The 17,820-nt window shown below is 33.9% G+C and overlaps 3 protein-coding genes across 3 annotated transcripts; 2 read left to right on the forward strand and 1 right to left on the reverse strand.

Annotated features, from left to right (window-relative positions):
• Positions 1 to 1,189: 1,189 nt before the first annotated feature.
• LOC137816362 (protein WALLS ARE THIN 1-like) lies at positions 1,190 to 5,215 on the forward strand. Its single transcript, XM_068619466.1, has 6 exons — positions 1,190 to 1,531; positions 1,912 to 1,974; positions 2,221 to 2,337; positions 2,517 to 2,952; positions 3,722 to 3,873; positions 4,694 to 5,215. The coding sequence occupies exons 1-6, from the start codon at positions 1,311 to 1,313 to the stop codon at positions 4,881 to 4,883; spliced, it is 1,179 nt and encodes a 392-aa protein (XP_068475567.1). The 5' UTR covers positions 1,190 to 1,310; the 3' UTR covers positions 4,884 to 5,215.
• A 3,745-nt stretch (positions 5,216 to 8,960) lies between these two features.
• On the reverse strand, positions 8,961 to 10,123 carry LOC137816368 (uncharacterized). The gene has a single exon (XM_068619472.1). It carries the CDS (start codon positions 10,004 to 10,006, stop codon positions 9,110 to 9,112), a length of 897 nt encoding a protein of 298 aa, XP_068475573.1. The 5' UTR covers positions 10,007 to 10,123; the 3' UTR covers positions 8,961 to 9,109.
• Positions 10,124 to 15,542: 5,419 nt separating this feature from the next.
• On the forward strand, positions 15,543 to 17,581 carry LOC137816373 (probable ribonuclease P/MRP protein subunit POP5). Its single transcript, XM_068619477.1, has 3 exons — positions 15,543 to 15,808; positions 15,910 to 16,047; positions 17,091 to 17,581. Exons 1-3 carry the CDS (start codon positions 15,631 to 15,633, stop codon positions 17,237 to 17,239), a joined length of 465 nt encoding a protein of 154 aa, XP_068475578.1. The 5' UTR covers positions 15,543 to 15,630; the 3' UTR covers positions 17,240 to 17,581.
• Positions 17,582 to 17,820: the final 239 nt, after the last annotated feature.

Genomic DNA, 17,820 nt, shown 5'->3' on the forward strand with positions numbered 1-17,820 from the left:
ATTTTATTCGTTTTAAAATTCGGTAGTTTCATTAGTTGTGTTCTTAAAAAACATCTCAAAATATATATTTAATTCATTTTTATCTCAAAACGCTTAAATAAATGGAAATGTATGGCTAGAGGAACAATTATATATGAAAATTCATTAAATGAGTAGTTATTACATTATTATAAATGAGTTGAGTTTAGCCTCTAAAAATGGAGTTGAAAAATGAGTAAGAAAAAAATGAGAAGAGTGCAAAAGAATTGAAACAGGAATTGGTGGGGGTGGGGTTTGGACTTTGAAAGAGAATGAATGGAATAGGGTATCTAAGTTTCCACCACCCCTTTGTCTGCCTTTTTTGTGTTGATGACGCCCAAGCCATTGCTCAATTATCATCATTCATACCAATACAATCTAAGTTTTTATTTTCTTAAGTACTTTCTTCCTCACATACTTAAAAGGTTTAATTATCTCAATAGAAAGATTAATTTTGTTAATAAATAATTGAAAGATGTTTAATTTTCATAGTCTCAATAAAAAAATCTTACTTTTAACTAGAGATTATTTCAATATGTTTAATATAGTCTCCATATCACTCAGGAATCATCAGGTCACTGACAATTTATATATTTCTTCCTCCCCTAATCCACTAAAACGTCTTTTTAATAACAAAACCGTGATGGTCTCTAGTGAAAGAAAAAAAATTCACGTTCTTCCTTTCCAGAATGATTACAATCCGTTCTTTATTTCGGGAAGGATTACGATCACACCGTCACTCCAGAATGAAAGGAACGATCTCGTAGTTCTTAATCTGTGAAGATACATTATTAGGTGCTCGATCGTTGGATCACAAAAATAAAAAAAAAGTTGAATCTACATTAAATTTTACCTGAGTCGACTATCTATTTTTCTGAGATAAATTTGATTTCAAACTCATATTCAAACAACCGAGCTTCAAACCGGAACTACCAACAAATCATTATGCTGAGTAGAATCCATTTTTGCTTTAAAAATGAAGGGAATTGTGGTGTGAGCCAAACAAGGCAGATTATAAAAAAAATGTGGGAGACAAGTAAAAACATTCCAAGGCTATGAACAGTTGACATAACGTCTTTTTAGGGAGATTGTGGGCCATGCCTATTCCTTCTATTCCACACTCCTCTCTCACACTTCCCTATATTTATAGGCCCTCTTCTCCCTTCTTCTCATCACCACTTCCTACTCTTCAACCCTTTATAGCTCACAAAAACCACTACCTACCTACACCTCACTTATAACTGCTATTTTGGTCCAACTACTCATACCCTTTTGCAGTTATCACTTCTGAAATGGCTGATTTAGGCTCAGCCTCTTCCAGGAGAATGTGGTGTTCCTTTCCTGAAAGAATGCAGCTGCATGTGGCCATGCTGGCCTTGCAGTTTGGCTATGCTGGTTTCCATGTCGTCTCAAGGGCTGCCCTTAACATGGGTGTCAGCAAGCTTGTTTTCCCTGTCTATCGTAACATCATTGCCCTGCTTCTACTCCTTCCCTTTGCCTACTTCTTAGAAAAGTTAGTATCTTTTGACCTTCTTTCACTGTTTTTACAAACTTCTAACTTATTTAACCTACTACATCTTCTAAAATTCACTGAATCAGTTCCACCCTTTTACCTCATTCAAACACACTTCTGCATAATAAATAATAGATTACCCTACAAAACCACACCCCTAATATACAACATAACATGTTCTAAGTCCTTACCTATATTTTTTTTTATAAAAGTTTTCATATAGACATGCAAGTTGACATCTTAACTAGACCGAGACCTTAACATTTACATTAACAGTCTTTACATATATTTGAATCAACCTATCTTAATCTTATATATATATGTTATGGATCAATCTAACGTGCAACTTTGCTTTCCATTGTTTCTTTTCTTTTGTGCAGGAAGGAGAGGCCAGCAATGAGTTTAAACTTTGCCTGCCAGTTCTTTCTTCTGGCACTTGTCGGGTATGTGTGATTTATCAAGCCATGCAAGACTAATTACAACTAAACTAAATTAAGGCTTTTCTTGTCTTTCATTTTCAAAATAATAATCATACTTTGACAAACTATGAGTTTCATGAACTGATACAAGTTTTAGACAGGAAAATGGAATTGTACACTAATACAAGTTGTTAATATATCATTTCAGCAACTTGGAATTTAGAACTTTCCTTTTATAATTAAGATATATACAAATTTGGCATTACACAGGATTACAGCAAACCAAGGTTTCTACTTGCTTGGGTTGGAGAACACATCCCCTACCTTCGCATCAGCAATACAGAACTCTGTCCCAGCCATTACATTCCTCATGGCAGCCATTTTCAGGCAAGCCCTTCTTTCATTAACCAATTGTTATTGCTATATGTGACTTTGGAAACATGTATATATATATATATATATAGTAAAATGCACACATGTCTTTCTTACTTACCCTTAGTATATATAAACACATGATGAACATGACACACATATATGAATGATGAAGTTTGTTTGGACAATTTCAGAATAGAGCAAGTGAGATTGAACCGAAAAGATGGGTTGGCAAAGGTGGCGGGAACCATTTTGTGTGTGATTGGGGCGACTGTGATCACACTTTACAAAGGTCCAACAATATATAGCCCAGCAACCCGTGTGAACAGCATGAGCAGCAACACAATAACAACACCAGTGTTTGATTTTGGGTCACTCTCACTGGGAGATGCAAAGGGGAAGAACTGGACCCTGGGGTGCTTGTACCTCATAGGACACTGCTTGTCATGGTCTGGTTGGCTTGTGCTGCAAGCACCACTTCTCAAGAAGTACCCTGCTCGCCTCTCTGTCACTTCCTACACCTGTTTCTTCGGACTCTTGCAGTTTTTGGTCATTGCTTTGGTCCTTGAAAGAGATGCACAGGCTTGGCTTTTCCACTCTGGTGGAGAAGCTTTCACAATTCTATATGCGGTTAGTAACTTTTATATACAATATTATTCTGTACTTTACACTGTCTACTGTCTGTATTCAATATTCAACCAGTAAACTCCCATCATGGCAATTTAGTTCCTCATTTAAAAAAGTATAAAACTTACACACAATTCTGTTAGTACACTAATGATACTTGAACAACCAGATCCAATATAATATACAACTTGGTGATATAAAGAAGGGTTATTTTTATCATTTCATAAACTGGTGCAAGTTTTAGGCAGAAAAAATAGTTATAAACTGATACAAATTGTCAATATATCACTTCTTCTTCTGATAGTTTCTAATTAGATCAAGAGTTTTACCAGTTTTACAGCTAATTCACTGGAATGTCATAAAAAAATGGTTTTGAAAACTTAGGGCCTTGAGCTTGCTCATTGTTTATTCAATGGTTTTGAGTAATATCATTTATAAAAATTGCTTTATCTGACATAGATGAATACATAACCAGAGTCTTTGTCCTGTGAGTCAGATAAATTAACATGATTCTTCCATTTTTGTAGAGGAAATGAAACTGATGAAAAGCTGATCGTTTTTCTAACTAGCATGACTAATTTGTAATTAAAAATTTGATCTGAAAAGTGCTGCATGCGTTTGAGGCGTGACATTATATATATAGTCCAAAAGTGGTTATGAAATGATGTTGAGCATGAATAATGGTGGGAAACATTTATTGATGGTAAGATGAGAAAAAAAGAAGTAATTGAGTTGTCTTTTATTTTAATTAAGTTTTGATAATGGGTTGCAGGGAGTGGTGGCATCAGGAATTGCCTTCGCTGTACAAATATGGTGCATTGACAGAGGTGGCCCTGTGTTTGTTGCTGTGTATCAACCTGTTCAGACTTTTGTTGTCGCCATCATGGCAACCATAGCTTTAGGAGAAGAGTTCTACTTGGGAGGGTTAGTCCCCACTACACTAATTATCCTTCATTTTCTTCACCATGTCCACCATGTAATAATGAGTTAAAGCAAGATAGATAAGAAAAATTCTTAACAAAAATGTTCATGCATGAAAAAAAATTGTGCATGTGCTCATGGTTCAAAGAAGAAATTGAAGTTTCCTTGACTCATATGATGCACAAAATGGATCCTCACTCAAATTTTGACTCCACTAAACATAACTTCAGCAAAATGTTATTTCTCTATCCAGTTGTTATCTATTGTAAAATTGTCAACATATTAACACTATTTTTCAAAGAAAACAACTACTTTAATAACACACTAATTTACAACTTTGATTTAACCAATGCAATTTCAAAAAATTTCTATTTCAGCAAAAGCAAAGTGTTATTTCTCTTACAGTATTTTGTGTAAACTGTCACCATATCAATACTCTTTTTCAAACAATCAGAGCTTTGAATGCGTATTTCCTGTAATATGCTGAGTCTGAAATGACCCAACAGTATGATGAAGGGTATTTTTGCTGCCTTGACATTTAGAAAATGACAAAAAGTTCACTAAACGACAAGTGCAGCTAGAAAAACAAGTAAATTTGTTACCTTTCGGTGAGACCTGAAAAGGGGTTCTGCAGAATGATTCTACATTCCAAAGGGTTAAAAAAGTTTGAAAATTTATACCATAGGACAAGTTGAACAGAAGATTGTGTCTCGTGTGCTTCTTGAAGTTGTTCACTTTTTGCTCCCTCTTAATAATTTACTTTTTTTCCCATACTGATAATTATGATTTGGTTCTTGGCTGAATTTGTGATGTCATGATATAGGATCATTGGAGCAGTGCTGATTGTAGCAGGACTGTACTTTGTTTTGTGGGGTAAAAGTGAAGAGAGGAAATTTGCTAGAGAACAGCTTGCGATTGCATCCACCACTGATCATAGCATCATAAGGCCTGCAAGCCACGCCAAAGCATCACTTGCTCAGCCACTTCTTTCTTCATCAACAGAGAATGTCTGAGCCAGAAAATTCCAACTTCAAACCACACCATCTTCTGGTGACAAGAAGAGAAAACAAAACCCAAGAAATGATCACTTATACATTACTAGTCATTACTACTACTACCTTGTGTCAGCAAGCTTTGTGTGTGTTCCAACTTCCAACCAGTTTTCATCTTTTTTCCCTTTTCTTTATTCATCAAATGCTTTTGAGTAGGTCCTTTAGAATGAGAGAATCGTGGGAATGATTGTAATGGTGGATGCCACTCAAGTGGGGCCTGGAGCTTGAAATCCTCCATATGCTTTTGTATGTCAATTAATCTATGGTTTGATTTACGAAAAGAAATTTTGTCATATGGATCATGCAAGATTAAGAATATTTTGTTACATCATGTACCGATCGGGACTCAACGACCGAAGAAGAAACTCAACATCCGATAATACCGATTGACATAACTAATAATCAAACTAATCAATAACCAAACATTAGTTAATCTGTTTTTATTAGGTCTAATAAGAACTTCACAATAATTATATAAATAAATACAAATTTTAAAGGATTAGGTACATCTAGTATTAAACATTGAGTGTCGAGTGTTGAAGTTTGACTTGAACGTCAAAGTGTCTTTTGTAGATATCTTTCGAATGCGGAGTTCACGAAGACAAGGAGTGGAAAAGCGAGAAAAACATAAGAATCCCATTTTAGAAAAACAAAAGAGGAAAGAGAAAATAGGAGGTCGACCGAGCTGAGAATAGTTCACTTAGTTTGAATCCCATTTTAGAACAATGATATTAAATAGTAAAAATGGTCTGATAAATAAAAAATAATTACCATCAAACAAAATCATCATTGTGGTCGGATTCAACCAAGCCCTCTTTCAAAGTCGTAAAGATTTATCTCCAGAAGCTATGAGATAGCTCACGAAAATATTCATAATAGTTAATAATGTATGATGGGCCAATGAGCTTGATTTGCATTGTTAATCATGTTGGTATAAAATCTGACAAACAAATAAAGACCAATAGATGCAGAGTTGGTAAGATACTGCCACAAGACAATGAACTAACATTTGTTAATTCTTGTAAAAACATGGAGAACTCGACAACATTGTAGGTGAAAATTATTAGCTTATTTCAACTACCACATCCCAATATCATATCTTTTAAAGGGTTATATAAGTGAAACATTGATATTCTCCTTTTACTTTAAGTTTACTTTATTAAGATGATTAATTCATCTTTTTCCTTTTCAGGTCAAATCAGGATATTTTTTTTCTTTACAGGTTTTCACGGACTAAATGTTCAATATATATAACAGTTAGATCTTGCTCATTCATATTTATTTGATAAAAAAATAAATTTTTCTAATGTTGTCTCTTTTGACACATTTTTTTTTCATCTTTTTCTTTGCTACATGTCAAAAATGGTGATCTAAATTGACCATTGTCACAAACTCTGGTGGAAGTGTTTTCAAAATATCACTTTTCTTTACATTTAATTTAACAAGGCAAACAACATTTAGTGTCAACAATAGCCACCATCTTCTCACTTTAATAATCAATTCCATGAATAATTACAATTCACTTAATTTATTTTATAAAAATTCACTCCTTATTATATCTTTCAATCAAACTTTTCTTCTATGACCCTCCATCCCTATGTCAACATTTCACAATTCCATTTAGGCAAAAAGACAAAAGAGTAGGTTTGTTTCCTTTATTTTAAAAAAATTATCCGATAAAATTATTGTATCATCATATATGCATATACTAATACATATGTATACTCATTTAAATTTAAATTTCTTCCATATGATTATTTTTTTTAATTAGTTTTCTCATTTAAGAAGAGTCAGCCAACATTCGTATGTTTTATAATGCTATAATGTTTTCATAATTGTTTGGAAACATTTAAAAAATATATTTTAAGTTTAATTGTAACACCTCTATCAAGGTATAATTTTATCTTTCACTTATAATTATGAAACAAAGTTTTCATAAAAATTAGCAATACTTCAAAAGATTAATATACATGGAAATCAGAGTTTATTTTATTACAAGACCGGATAAAATTTAAAAGTCATTTAAGAATAAATTTTGCAGAAATTTTTAACAATATAAAATAAAGAACTTATGAATCTAAAACTTTCTAGATGCAAGGTTCTAGATCTCATTATAGAGATATTTCAGTCATGAAAATTAATTTTTCAAAACGAAAATGGTGTGTCCTAAACATGGTTTATGCATTAGTAAACTTGTAAAAATCTTTTAAAAACAATCTGAGATATCACTTTTTTTTAAACTATAGTGACAATTTAAAAATGAATATCTATATAATTATGGTAATTGGAAAAACCTTGGGAGACTTAACCTTATTATATATTTACCATGCTATCTTCATATTCAAAAGTGAAAAAAAAAATGAAAATATAAGAATTTGTCATATTTTCTATATTTAAGAGTTAATAATATATGAAAATATTTTACTTTTCAAGTAACTCTTCCTGTAAAATTAATTTTTTTATTAAGTAGTCTATCTGTTCAGAATTTAATTGGCAAAGCCATACTTCTAAATAATAAAATTTAATAAAATAAAATTATATATAAATACATTAATATTACACCTATATCATTTAAAAATTAATAGTAATAAATAATTGTAATTTAAAAAAACTTTATTATATTATATATTTAAAACATTGATAAACAAATATATATATATATATCTTATTTTTTCAAACAAATTGCTTTACACTGTGTTTATACAAAATTGGAAGAGAAATAGAAAATAACAGATAAAACTAGATATGCAGGACAGATAAAGGATTCTAAAACTAGATTTACATTTTCTTAACACTATCAAGTAATATTTACATATAAATAACATTATAAAATAATTAGATGACAATGATACTACTCATTTAAAGAATTTATTATTACTAATATTGTGAAACAGAAATATTTAAAAAAGTCTTATGGACTCAAGGAACATCTTATAACACATCATATTTATAATCAATTTGCATGTTTTTATTGAAGACTTAAATTTGAAAGACATGTGTATATACAACAAGAGAGTTTAGTTTGTATTCACATCTATATAATGGAGTGATTTTATCTAACTCTATGAAGTAATGTTTGATTCATTAAACTAAACAAAAATATGTTAATAACATCTTTAAGTATATAAGTTGTTGAAATAATAAAAAGAAGAATAAAATAATTGTATTTTACAAGAACTGTATCTTCATAGTGATATGCCAATAATTATTCCTTTTATTTTAAAAAAATTATAATAATTTAAAACTTTTTGAATCATGTTAAGAAACCAGATGAAATCACAACTTTTAAAATATTATTTTATTAAGATAACTAGGTATAAATCAACAAAGTAAATACATTGTTAAACACTAGTACTCTTATTTGTCTTTAGTATGTTTTACACTTAATAATGGTCTCAATTTACAACATACAACACTAAAAACAAACATTTAAAAACAACAAAAGCAGAGTTTTAGGAGTCAAATTCTCAATGATATATTAAATGGGCTAAAAACCCATGTCATGTTCAACCTCTGATTGGGTAAACCCATGCTAAAGCCCAATCTGTGGATCCGTGTTAAATTTTCCTTTCTTTCATTTATTTTTTTCTTTCAATTTTGCGTCAAATTTACTACAAATTATTCTTTTAATCCTTACAAAAAAATAAAACATAAATTTATTTTATGAAATATATAACCTTATAACTTAAAGCAAATAAAATATTCATTTTTATTTGAATTATAAAAATAACCTATTTTTGGACAGATGGAGAACCATATTGATTGGTTTGTATAACACTATAACGGAGAAAACTAAACAAACCACCTATTTTTTTGCTAACCTATATTTTTTTATTGAAAATAATATAAAAGAGTAATTGATTATGAATGTTGTTTATTAATATATGTTTTAGCAAGTACATTTAATCAATTATTTTTATGATTATTAAATGAGTATACTTTTATTTTTGAAATATGTAAATGTATATAATTAATTGTTCTGGAATATCGGGTGTTGTATGATTCAATATACTATCGTGAATTATTTTGAAATAAATATTGATAAAGAAAAAATTCTCTTATTTCACTTACGTATCATATACATTTTAAGAATTAATTATTACATTTTTCAAAAAAAAAAGCATAAAAAAGTTATTTAAGATAATTCAGCTAAATCTGAAAAGGAGAAGAAATGAAAAAATAAAACCCTACAGTTCTGAGGCTGAATCTGCATCACAGTCTTCAATTTCATGATCTTGAGGTTCCTTAAGGTTGTTGTTGTCGTGTCGTTTTCTGCTGTCACAGTAGAAGACAGTAGTAACCACGTAACTGAAAACCACCACCAAAGCATACAAACACATGAACAACGTTTTGTCCCAAACACCAATCTCCGAATTCTGATTCTGCAAAATCGCTTCCACCTTCCGATTTATCACACCCGAAACCAAAACAAACAAACCCGAGAGAACCCACCCGCACACCCTCCCTCCGCGAATCAAGCCCCACCCGACCCGAATAGCCTCCCACCCGGCCCGATCCTCCGTCACGGAAACCACTATTCCGAGGCCCACAACCGACAGGAGGTAGACCTCACCACCCGACCCAATTACCCGAGCGAGGACCCGGATCCATACGGGTGACCCGAGGGTTGCTGCGGCGAGGACACGTGGCACGGGGGCGAAGGCCATGAGGAGGAAGTAGACGAAGAGGACGGTGACAGCAGGGCGCTTCCAGTTGGCGCCCCTGGGGGAGATGGCCTTGCCGTGGGCGGCGGCGTGAATAGCGGAGACGGCGGCGACGAGGGAGAGGGGGAAGGAGAGGAGAGTGAAGAGCGCGCGCGTGCGGAAAAGAGAAACGGCGTCGTCGCGCGACTCGTGCCAGATGTGGAGCGCCTCCACGCGCGTGGATACGACGCGCGCGACGGCTTCGAGGTGGTAGACGCGCGTGCGGAGGTGGTGGGTGGAGATTGCAAGCGTGAAAGTGAGGAACGACAGAGGGAGCGTGGTGAAACAGAGAATGAAACAGAACAGAAGTTTGTTGGTGTGAATGATTCTGAGAGAGTCCCAGAGAATTTTGAGTGGGCAAATTACGAAACTGAGTAACATGTTTTCTTCTTCCTTCTTCTTCTTGCAATCTCACTCTTCTTCTTCTCTTCCTTCTTCCATCACTTTTTCATCCTCCACCATTATCATCATCAAATATATCCTATAATATATATTTTAAAATACATTTTGTCCTTTTCTGCTCTTTTCTTTTCATTTTTAAATATTTCTTTTAATTCCTTAAGATATTTTTATTAGACTCTGCTTTTTGATTTTTTTTTTTTGTAAATTTCTGTTATCATATTTTTTATTCTTATACTATCCTACTGAAATATAGGTATGATAAGATTTTTAAAAAACTCTATAAATAGAAGTAAATATAAGAAGATTAGCAAATTATCATAATATATTTTTAATCATATTACATTTTCATATATTTTTATTAATTTAAATATTAGAGAATATTTTATAATTAAATACGTGTATTAATAAATTAATTAATTTAAGATTTATTTATTAAATATATTTTCATTCATATAATAAGCGGTTATCTAGTCTGTTATTAAAATTATTTATAAATAGGTATAATCTACCTATATATTTTTGTTAATATATAAATTTTGATATAATTTATATATATATATATATATATTATTTTTTTAATAATACTTACTGTATGTCAAATGTATAATAATATTTATGATAAAAGTTTTTATTTAAAAAATAATAAAAGGTATTGGAATATAATATATATTTGAAAGGATTTAAATTGAATGGTGTAGGACTTTAGGTTGGTTGGGATGGTTGTTGACGTATTCAATTAATTAATGCGTGGAAATTTCATGATTGACATTTTCTTTATATATGATCCTATTTCAGTAGTGACGACAAAATTGATGAATAAAATACAAAGAATAAAGTTTTTATACATAAATATATTATGCAGGCTTTTATTTTTATTTTGATAAAAAAAAATTGAGAGATTGGAACAGAACATAGGAAATTACGATTTCTCTGTCCTCTATCTGAATGGCCACACAAATGAAATGTGTTCATTTTTATTTTATTCACAACAATAGTTTTTAGAAGATTATTTTCCCAAAGTAATATTTTGTTAATATATAATACCCAAATTTTAGAAGATAATTTCCCTAAAATAATATTTTTTTAATGTAGAATACCGAAATGGAGCAAGGAAAAATTAATTTCGTAAATACGACATTTGCACTGAATTTCAACCTGCAATTTCGTCTGCTTTGGGCCGCTGGAAACCCACCAAAAATTGGTTCAGGAGAGTCCAATTTTCAAGGTGGACTTTTGTTTTTTCTTCTTCTAGAAATATGGACAGAAGGAGGAAAATCAAATTTATAATAGAAAAAAATATCTTCAAATAATTAATTAAAAATATTGAGAATAAATTTTGATTGGATTGAGAGAGGAGAAAAAATAAAAAATAATTCAAATGTGAAAAATATGTTGTTTTAATATTGATTTTGTAATGTTATTTGAAAGAAAAAAAATATGTTGATAATCGATTTTGTGAATGTAAAAAAAATTCAAAAGAGTATTTTTAAGTATGTTAAAAAACTTAAGATTATTTTAAATTGTTATTAGAAATTGAACAATGAAATTAGAAATTAAAAAATAATTTATAATTCGAATAGAATATTTTGTAATATGAAATTAGTTTTATATATTTATTAAAGTATAATTATAAATTTATTTTATAATATTTGAAATTTTTTTATATAAAAAGACATATATCTTTCCATTTTAAAAAGAAACATTGATGTTTTAGTTACAACTAATTTAAACATAATTTATTTGAAGGTTAAGGATGACGAAATATATATGAGGTTAAAATAGTGTAAATATTACGTAAATGGAAGTGATACACATTTGGTCAAGTGTAGATTTTGCTATCTCATGATGGTCAATGTAAGTACTCTCTTGTAAGTTTCGATCATTTCATCAAGTTTATGTAAATCTCTAGTTTAGATAAATAGTTGAATGTTGATGATGATTTTTTTATGGTTGACACTTAGGTGAAGACATTGATTTTTTTCAAAGGTTGATAATTTGTGTGATGTTAGAATTATTTTGTATTTGTATTGAGTTTTATATGAGTTTTCGATCAAGAACTCCAATTGGACGTTAATAATTGTTTTTCGTAAGTTGTTTTTTTTTATCTTTATAGTTGTACCGGTAGGAACCGGACGAACGCACGTGGCTGACCCACCGAATGCACAATAAATGTAAGGGCATTTATGTGACAAGCTAAGGTGGTTAAGATACACCTCCGAAGAATAAGTTATATGCGTTTAGAGAAGATATGTTCCCCGGGTATTCCGGAGCACGACTGACAAGACATATCCATAATCACCCTGAACCCAAGGGATAGAAAGCCCATTAGGCAATCCTATAAATACTGTGCTCAAGCCAGAGAAAGGTACGTTTTCATTCACTTACGAAACCGCGCTTAGAATCTCATACTTACTTGAGCGTCGGAGTGCCTTCGCAGGTACCCTCCCCCGACCGAAGGAGAAGAAGATCGACACGTCAGCAATCTCGTCACGTCAACCGACCGTGCCTGGCCCCGTTTCTCCACTCAGGTACAATTGGCGCCCACCGTGGGGCCGAGGCAAGATTTCAATTTTTAAAGCTATAATGGTTGCAACAAGGAACAACAACGACGCTATGGCAAAACAGATGACTATAATTCAAACCCTCCAAACTCAGATGGAGGAACTGCGGCAAAAGGGGATGGAAGACCGTCGTGCGCGACTCCAGCGACAGGTCGATAATCCCGAACGAGAAGGCCAATCCCATATGGCCAACCGAACCGCCTCTCCCATACCTACACCGGCCGACACCAATCCTGCTTCCAGAGCTGAAACAGTCAAAAGAAAGTCAAGTAAAAGGGGTCATCCTTTTACAGACGAAATCATCACCACACCACTTCCTGACAAATGGAGAGGCCTCGCCATTAAACTCTATGACGGCTCGACCGACCCGGACGACCATTTAAATGTTTACAAGACGCAAATGACTTTGTATACCACAAATAACAATGTGTGGTGTAAAGTATTCCCCACGTCGCTCCAGGGAGAACCTCTTACTTGGTTTACAGAGCTGTCTCCGAATTCCATTGACGACTTCAACGTCTTAGCCGTAAAATTCTCTACTCAGTATGCCACTAGCCGACCGCATCACATGTCCTCCATGTCTCTCCTAGCGGTACAACAAGAAAAAGGTGAATCTCTCAGAACCTTTTTAGATAGGTTCAACAAAGCATGTATGAACATCCGAGGGCTCAAGCAGGAAGTTGCATTGCACCATTTGGTCTCGACCATCCGACCGAGCCGTTTTACTGAGTCTCATCAAGAAGCCGCCTCAAGACATGGAAGACCTTCGAACTCGAGCAACCAAATTCATGCAAATCGAGGAACACATTGATTACCACCAACGGTTTAAAGCCGTCGGATCTGGAGTCCTCAAACACCAAACCCCGAGCAAAGAAAGAGAAGTCGAGACCGAACGAACCGTCCGAACCACTCCAAGGTCAAACCAAGACTGTTCCACAAAGGCGAATTAGTATGGCGAATGCGGAGTAGCGGCCGGAAGGAAGGAGGCAAGTTTTCTAGCAATTGGGAATGACCATTCCGCATAGCAGACACAGCAGCCGATGGAGCCTATTATTTAGAACATTTGTCTCGGAAGGACATACCGAGAACGTGGAATGCCACGCATCTCAAATTTTATTACAGTTGAACTTAATGAAAGTGTACTCTTTCCTCACTCAGTCGGTTTTTCCCTAAGGAGGGTTTACGACCGAGAAGGTTTTAACGAGGCACTATAAATCAAAATCCAAGTCCCCTATTCCTTTTATTACTCTCAATTTATGCCTCGTTCGGCATTCGCATTATTACTAACGTAATCAGAATTATTTATGCCTCGTCCGGCAACAGAATTATCATATTACTTTAACGTAATCGGAATTATTTATGCCTCGTCCGCCATCATAATTATCTTATTACTTTAATGTAATCGGAATTATTTATGCCTCGTTCGGCATCAGAATTATCTTATTACTAATGTAATCAGAATTATTTATGCCTCGTTCGGCATCATAATTATCTTATTACTTTAACGTAATTGAAATTATTTATGCCTCGTTCGGCTTCAGAATTATCTTATTACTTTAATGTAATCAAAATATTTATGCCTCGTTCGGCATCATAATTATCTTATTACTTTAAAGTAATCAGAATTATTTATGCCTCGTTCGGCATCCGAATTATCATATTACTTTAATGTAATCAGAATTATTTATGCCTCGTTCGGTATCATAATTATCTTATTACTTTAATGTAATCGGAATTATTTATGCCTCGTTCGGCATCAGAATTATCTTATTACTAATGTAATCAGAATTATTTATGCCTCGTTCGGCATCATAATTATCTTATTACTTTAACGTAATTGAAATTATTTATGCCTCGTTCGGCATCCGAATTATCATATTACTTTAATGTAATCAGAATTATTTATGCCTCGTTCGGTATCATAATTATCTTATTACTTTAATGTAATCAGAATTATTTATGCCTCGTCCGGCAACAGAATTATCATATTACTTTAACGTAATCGGAATTCAACCGGTTGTTTCGAGAATTCAAACACTCTATTCTTACACTTTTAAAACTGCTTTAACTTTGATTTTATAAACCGCTTGCTCGATTAACATCGCAAGTCCCGGCCGCCGAACACCCGCTTGCTCGATTAACATCGCAAGTGCCGGCCGACTTCCCACCAAACTTGCTCGATGACATTGCAAGTATGGGCCGAACGCCCGCTTGCTGGATGAACATCGCAAGTATTGGCCGACCGACGTCCCACCAAACTTGCTCGATGACATTGCAAGTATTGGCCGAACGCCCGCTTGCTTGATGAACATCGCAAGTATTGGCCGACCTGCTGCCCTCTTGCTCGACTATTCATCGCTAGTAATGGTCGGCCGCCCACTTCACTTTCTCGATTAACGTCGCAAGCTGGCCACCTATCCTTAGTTGTTCGATTAATCACAATTAAATGGCCGATCGCCCGTTCTTGTTCGATTAAAATCACAATTAAAAGGCCGACCGCCCTAATTCATCTTATTTGATCACACCTAGGGTCACGTCACACCTCGAGAAATGGAATAGCCGCACGATCAAGGGGAACCGACCGACACCATCATTAAAGACTCATCGGACATATCTAACACATCTGCCCTTGAGCCTGGGGGGCAAGTGTACCGGTATGGCCGAGACCTTAGAAGACTTGGCCGAGACGCCGAGAGGCCGAGACCTTGGACACCTTGGCCGAGACGACCGAGAGGCCGAGACCTTGGAAGACTTTGCCGAGACGCCGAGACCTTGGAAGGCTTGGCCGAGACGACCGAGAGGCCAAGACCTTAGAAGACTTGGCCGAGAGGCCGAGACGAGGCCACACCGAGAAAACTTTGTGCTCTATCACAAATCAAAACAAGTGTGCGCACTATTGGGCTTCATGACTCAAAGCCCATTAAAAGACCCGGCCCGTATTTCCTGATCTGACATTATCTTCTAGGGTTTCTTTTTCTTCCTTCCATCGATGCTTTGTGTTCTGGGAATTCGAATCTTCAATTTGCCTCAGCGCGAAGGATCATGGTGGGATTCAGAAACAGATACATGGTGATGGAGGTTTTTGTCAACCCTAATAGAGACAAAGTGGGCAATGATTCTATTATAATTACACAGTTTAATGTCTCCAAAGCTGTGAAAGACAGCCTTTTGGAGAATTTTGGGGAGTGTGGTTTGGCTTCATCGTTGGGATCATTCCAAGGTAAGTGCTAATTTGTTTGATTTCATGCTTTTTTTTTTTTTTAATTCTACACAATTTGATTTTGATCGTATTAACATTTGCTTTTTGTTTTTTGTGTACAGTTAAGTATGTGAATTCAATTACCAATGTGTGTATAATTCGGGTATCAAGAGAGGACTATCAGAAAGTATGGTCTGCCATTACAATGGTCACAAACATTGCAAACTGCCCCGTCATGTTTAATTTGCTGGATTTGTCTGGTAAACAAAAATAAAATCCTGCTTCGTTGGTTTTTTTTTGGTTAATTTCTTTGGAAATATATTGGAATTGAACAAGGGAGAAAAGAAAAAAAGTGTGTGCTAGATATGATATCTCGTGGAAAAGGAAAATTGTGAAAAAATCGGAAATTTTGCATTGTGCTATTGCTTTTTTTTTTTTTTTTTTTCTATTCAGTTTGATCCTCATGTCTACGTGTATCAGAAAAAAAATGTATAGAGAGGTTAGCCCCTTGGAAGGATTTCATTACCCTGGAGGGTCTGCTTTGTGATCATACCATAAACAAATTGGTCCAGATTTCGATTTAGAATCCTGTTATTTGCGGCTGCGGCACTACTGTTGTCAGAAAACCTTTGTTTATTATGCTGTCGCTCGTCTTTATCTTTCAACAACAAAAGAATGACTTCGTATTTTCATAACTTGTACATTTACGATGAAATTTATTATTTCAATAGAATGCTGAGCCTATCTTGCTATGGGGTTATGATTAAATTTATTATTAAAACAAAGCTACTAACTGTGAAAACAAAAGACCTCAGGGTACCAATGTGAAAACAAAAGACATCAGGGTATCAATGTGAAAACAAAAAGCATGTGTATTATAACTATTGAAAGAAAATTGAGGTTTTGGATATTAGGCTTCCTATTATGAGGGGAGTGGAGCTTTGGGAGGGAAATTGGTTTGCAATAATTTGATATATGCAATTGTTGGGGTGACATGGACTGTGTGCTGCAGTCATATGTATATATAGATTAGTTATGCATTGCTTTTCTTACTTCCCAGTGCGGGTTAGGAGGGATAAGGATTTTATTTAAATCATTTATGCATTGTGTTGATGTATAAAGCATTATGTTTACAGCAATATGAATGAAACTCCAAAATTTTTTGGCATTTTTTATCAATTTGATTGCATCTAACTAGCCATTGGCCGTATTCATGATTTAAACATTTTCTTTCGCTTAAAGATTTGATGTTTAACATAAAATTATTATAAATCCTGATATGAAATGTTAACTTGTGCTTCAGGAAGTATAAGGGCTTGTAAAAATGCTGCCTTGAAGTGTGAGGAATCAAAGTTTGAACAGTACAAACTCATGGTTGGTGATCGATTCTCTACTGCCGATTCTGATGGCATGAATTCTTGTCTCAACAAGATCAAAGTTTTGGAACACTGAATATTTGGCCTTCAACTAGTGTCTCATTGAAATTTTTCAGGTTATTTGCAACTTGTTTGCGTTCAATCACAAGTTGCCTCAGAATTCTAGGTGAAATTTTAATCTCTCTAATCATAGGGTATTTGTTCTCTCTGTGAGTTCAGTGCATTTCTGAGTTTACTGGTTATAGTAACTAGTGTATGTTATAGTTACAAGTTTCTTCCGTGAGAGAAGTGTCCTGGGAAAATATGTAAATTTGCGCCTTTGTAAAATAATACTAGATAGATTATTTCTAGTTATAGGAGACATAATTGCATAGGGAAACTTTTTCTCTTTTATATAGCCTGCATCAAGTTTCTTCCATTCTTTCACTTCAATTTTCTAGATGTATAGGAACAGATGCATCTTCTTAATGATTTATTGGTTTGGTTTATAGTAAGCAAACACTCTAATGAATGTTTTGCTTGAAGTAAATTAGAGCTTGTATTCGTTATCACTTGTTAGATGAAACTTCAATTCTCTCAGCTCCCCTTCTGGAGCATCAACATCACATTGCAAATGCTCTCCCCTGTGATAACAATTTTCTCTTCCTTGGATTCTAG

This window comes from Phaseolus vulgaris, chromosome 1 (genome assembly GCF_000499845.2).
Source record: "Phaseolus vulgaris cultivar G19833 chromosome 1, P. vulgaris v2.0, whole genome shotgun sequence".
NCBI lineage: Eukaryota > Viridiplantae > Streptophyta > Magnoliopsida > Fabales > Fabaceae > Phaseolus > Phaseolus vulgaris.

What these genes read in the sequence shown, in the direction of transcription:
- LOC137816362 (XM_068619466.1), top strand. Translation starts at nt 1,311, where the DNA reads ATGGCTGATTTAGGCTCAGCCTCTTCCAGGAGAATGTGGTGTTCCTTT. An exon ending in TTTCTTCTGGCACTTGTCGG is followed by an intron (nt 1,975 to 2,220) that starts GTATGTGTGATT and finishes GGCATTACACAG; the next exon opens with GATTACAGCAAACCAAGGTT. An exon ending in GAAGAGTTCTACTTGGGAGG is followed by an intron (nt 3,874 to 4,693) that starts GTTAGTCCCCAC and finishes GTCATGATATAG; the next exon opens with GATCATTGGAGCAGTGCTGA.
- LOC137816368 (XM_068619472.1), bottom strand. Translation starts at nt 10,006, where the DNA reads ATGTTACTCAGTTTCGTAATTTGCCCACTCAAAATTCTCTGGGACTCT.
- LOC137816373 (XM_068619477.1), top strand. Translation starts at nt 15,631, where the DNA reads ATGGTGGGATTCAGAAACAGATACATGGTGATGGAGGTTTTTGTCAAC. An exon ending in ATCGTTGGGATCATTCCAAG is followed by an intron (nt 15,809 to 15,909) that starts GTAAGTGCTAAT and finishes TTTTGTGTACAG; the next exon opens with TTAAGTATGTGAATTCAATT. An exon ending in TAATTTGCTGGATTTGTCTG is followed by an intron (nt 16,048 to 17,090) that starts GTAAACAAAAAT and finishes CTTGTGCTTCAG; the next exon opens with GAAGTATAAGGGCTTGTAAA.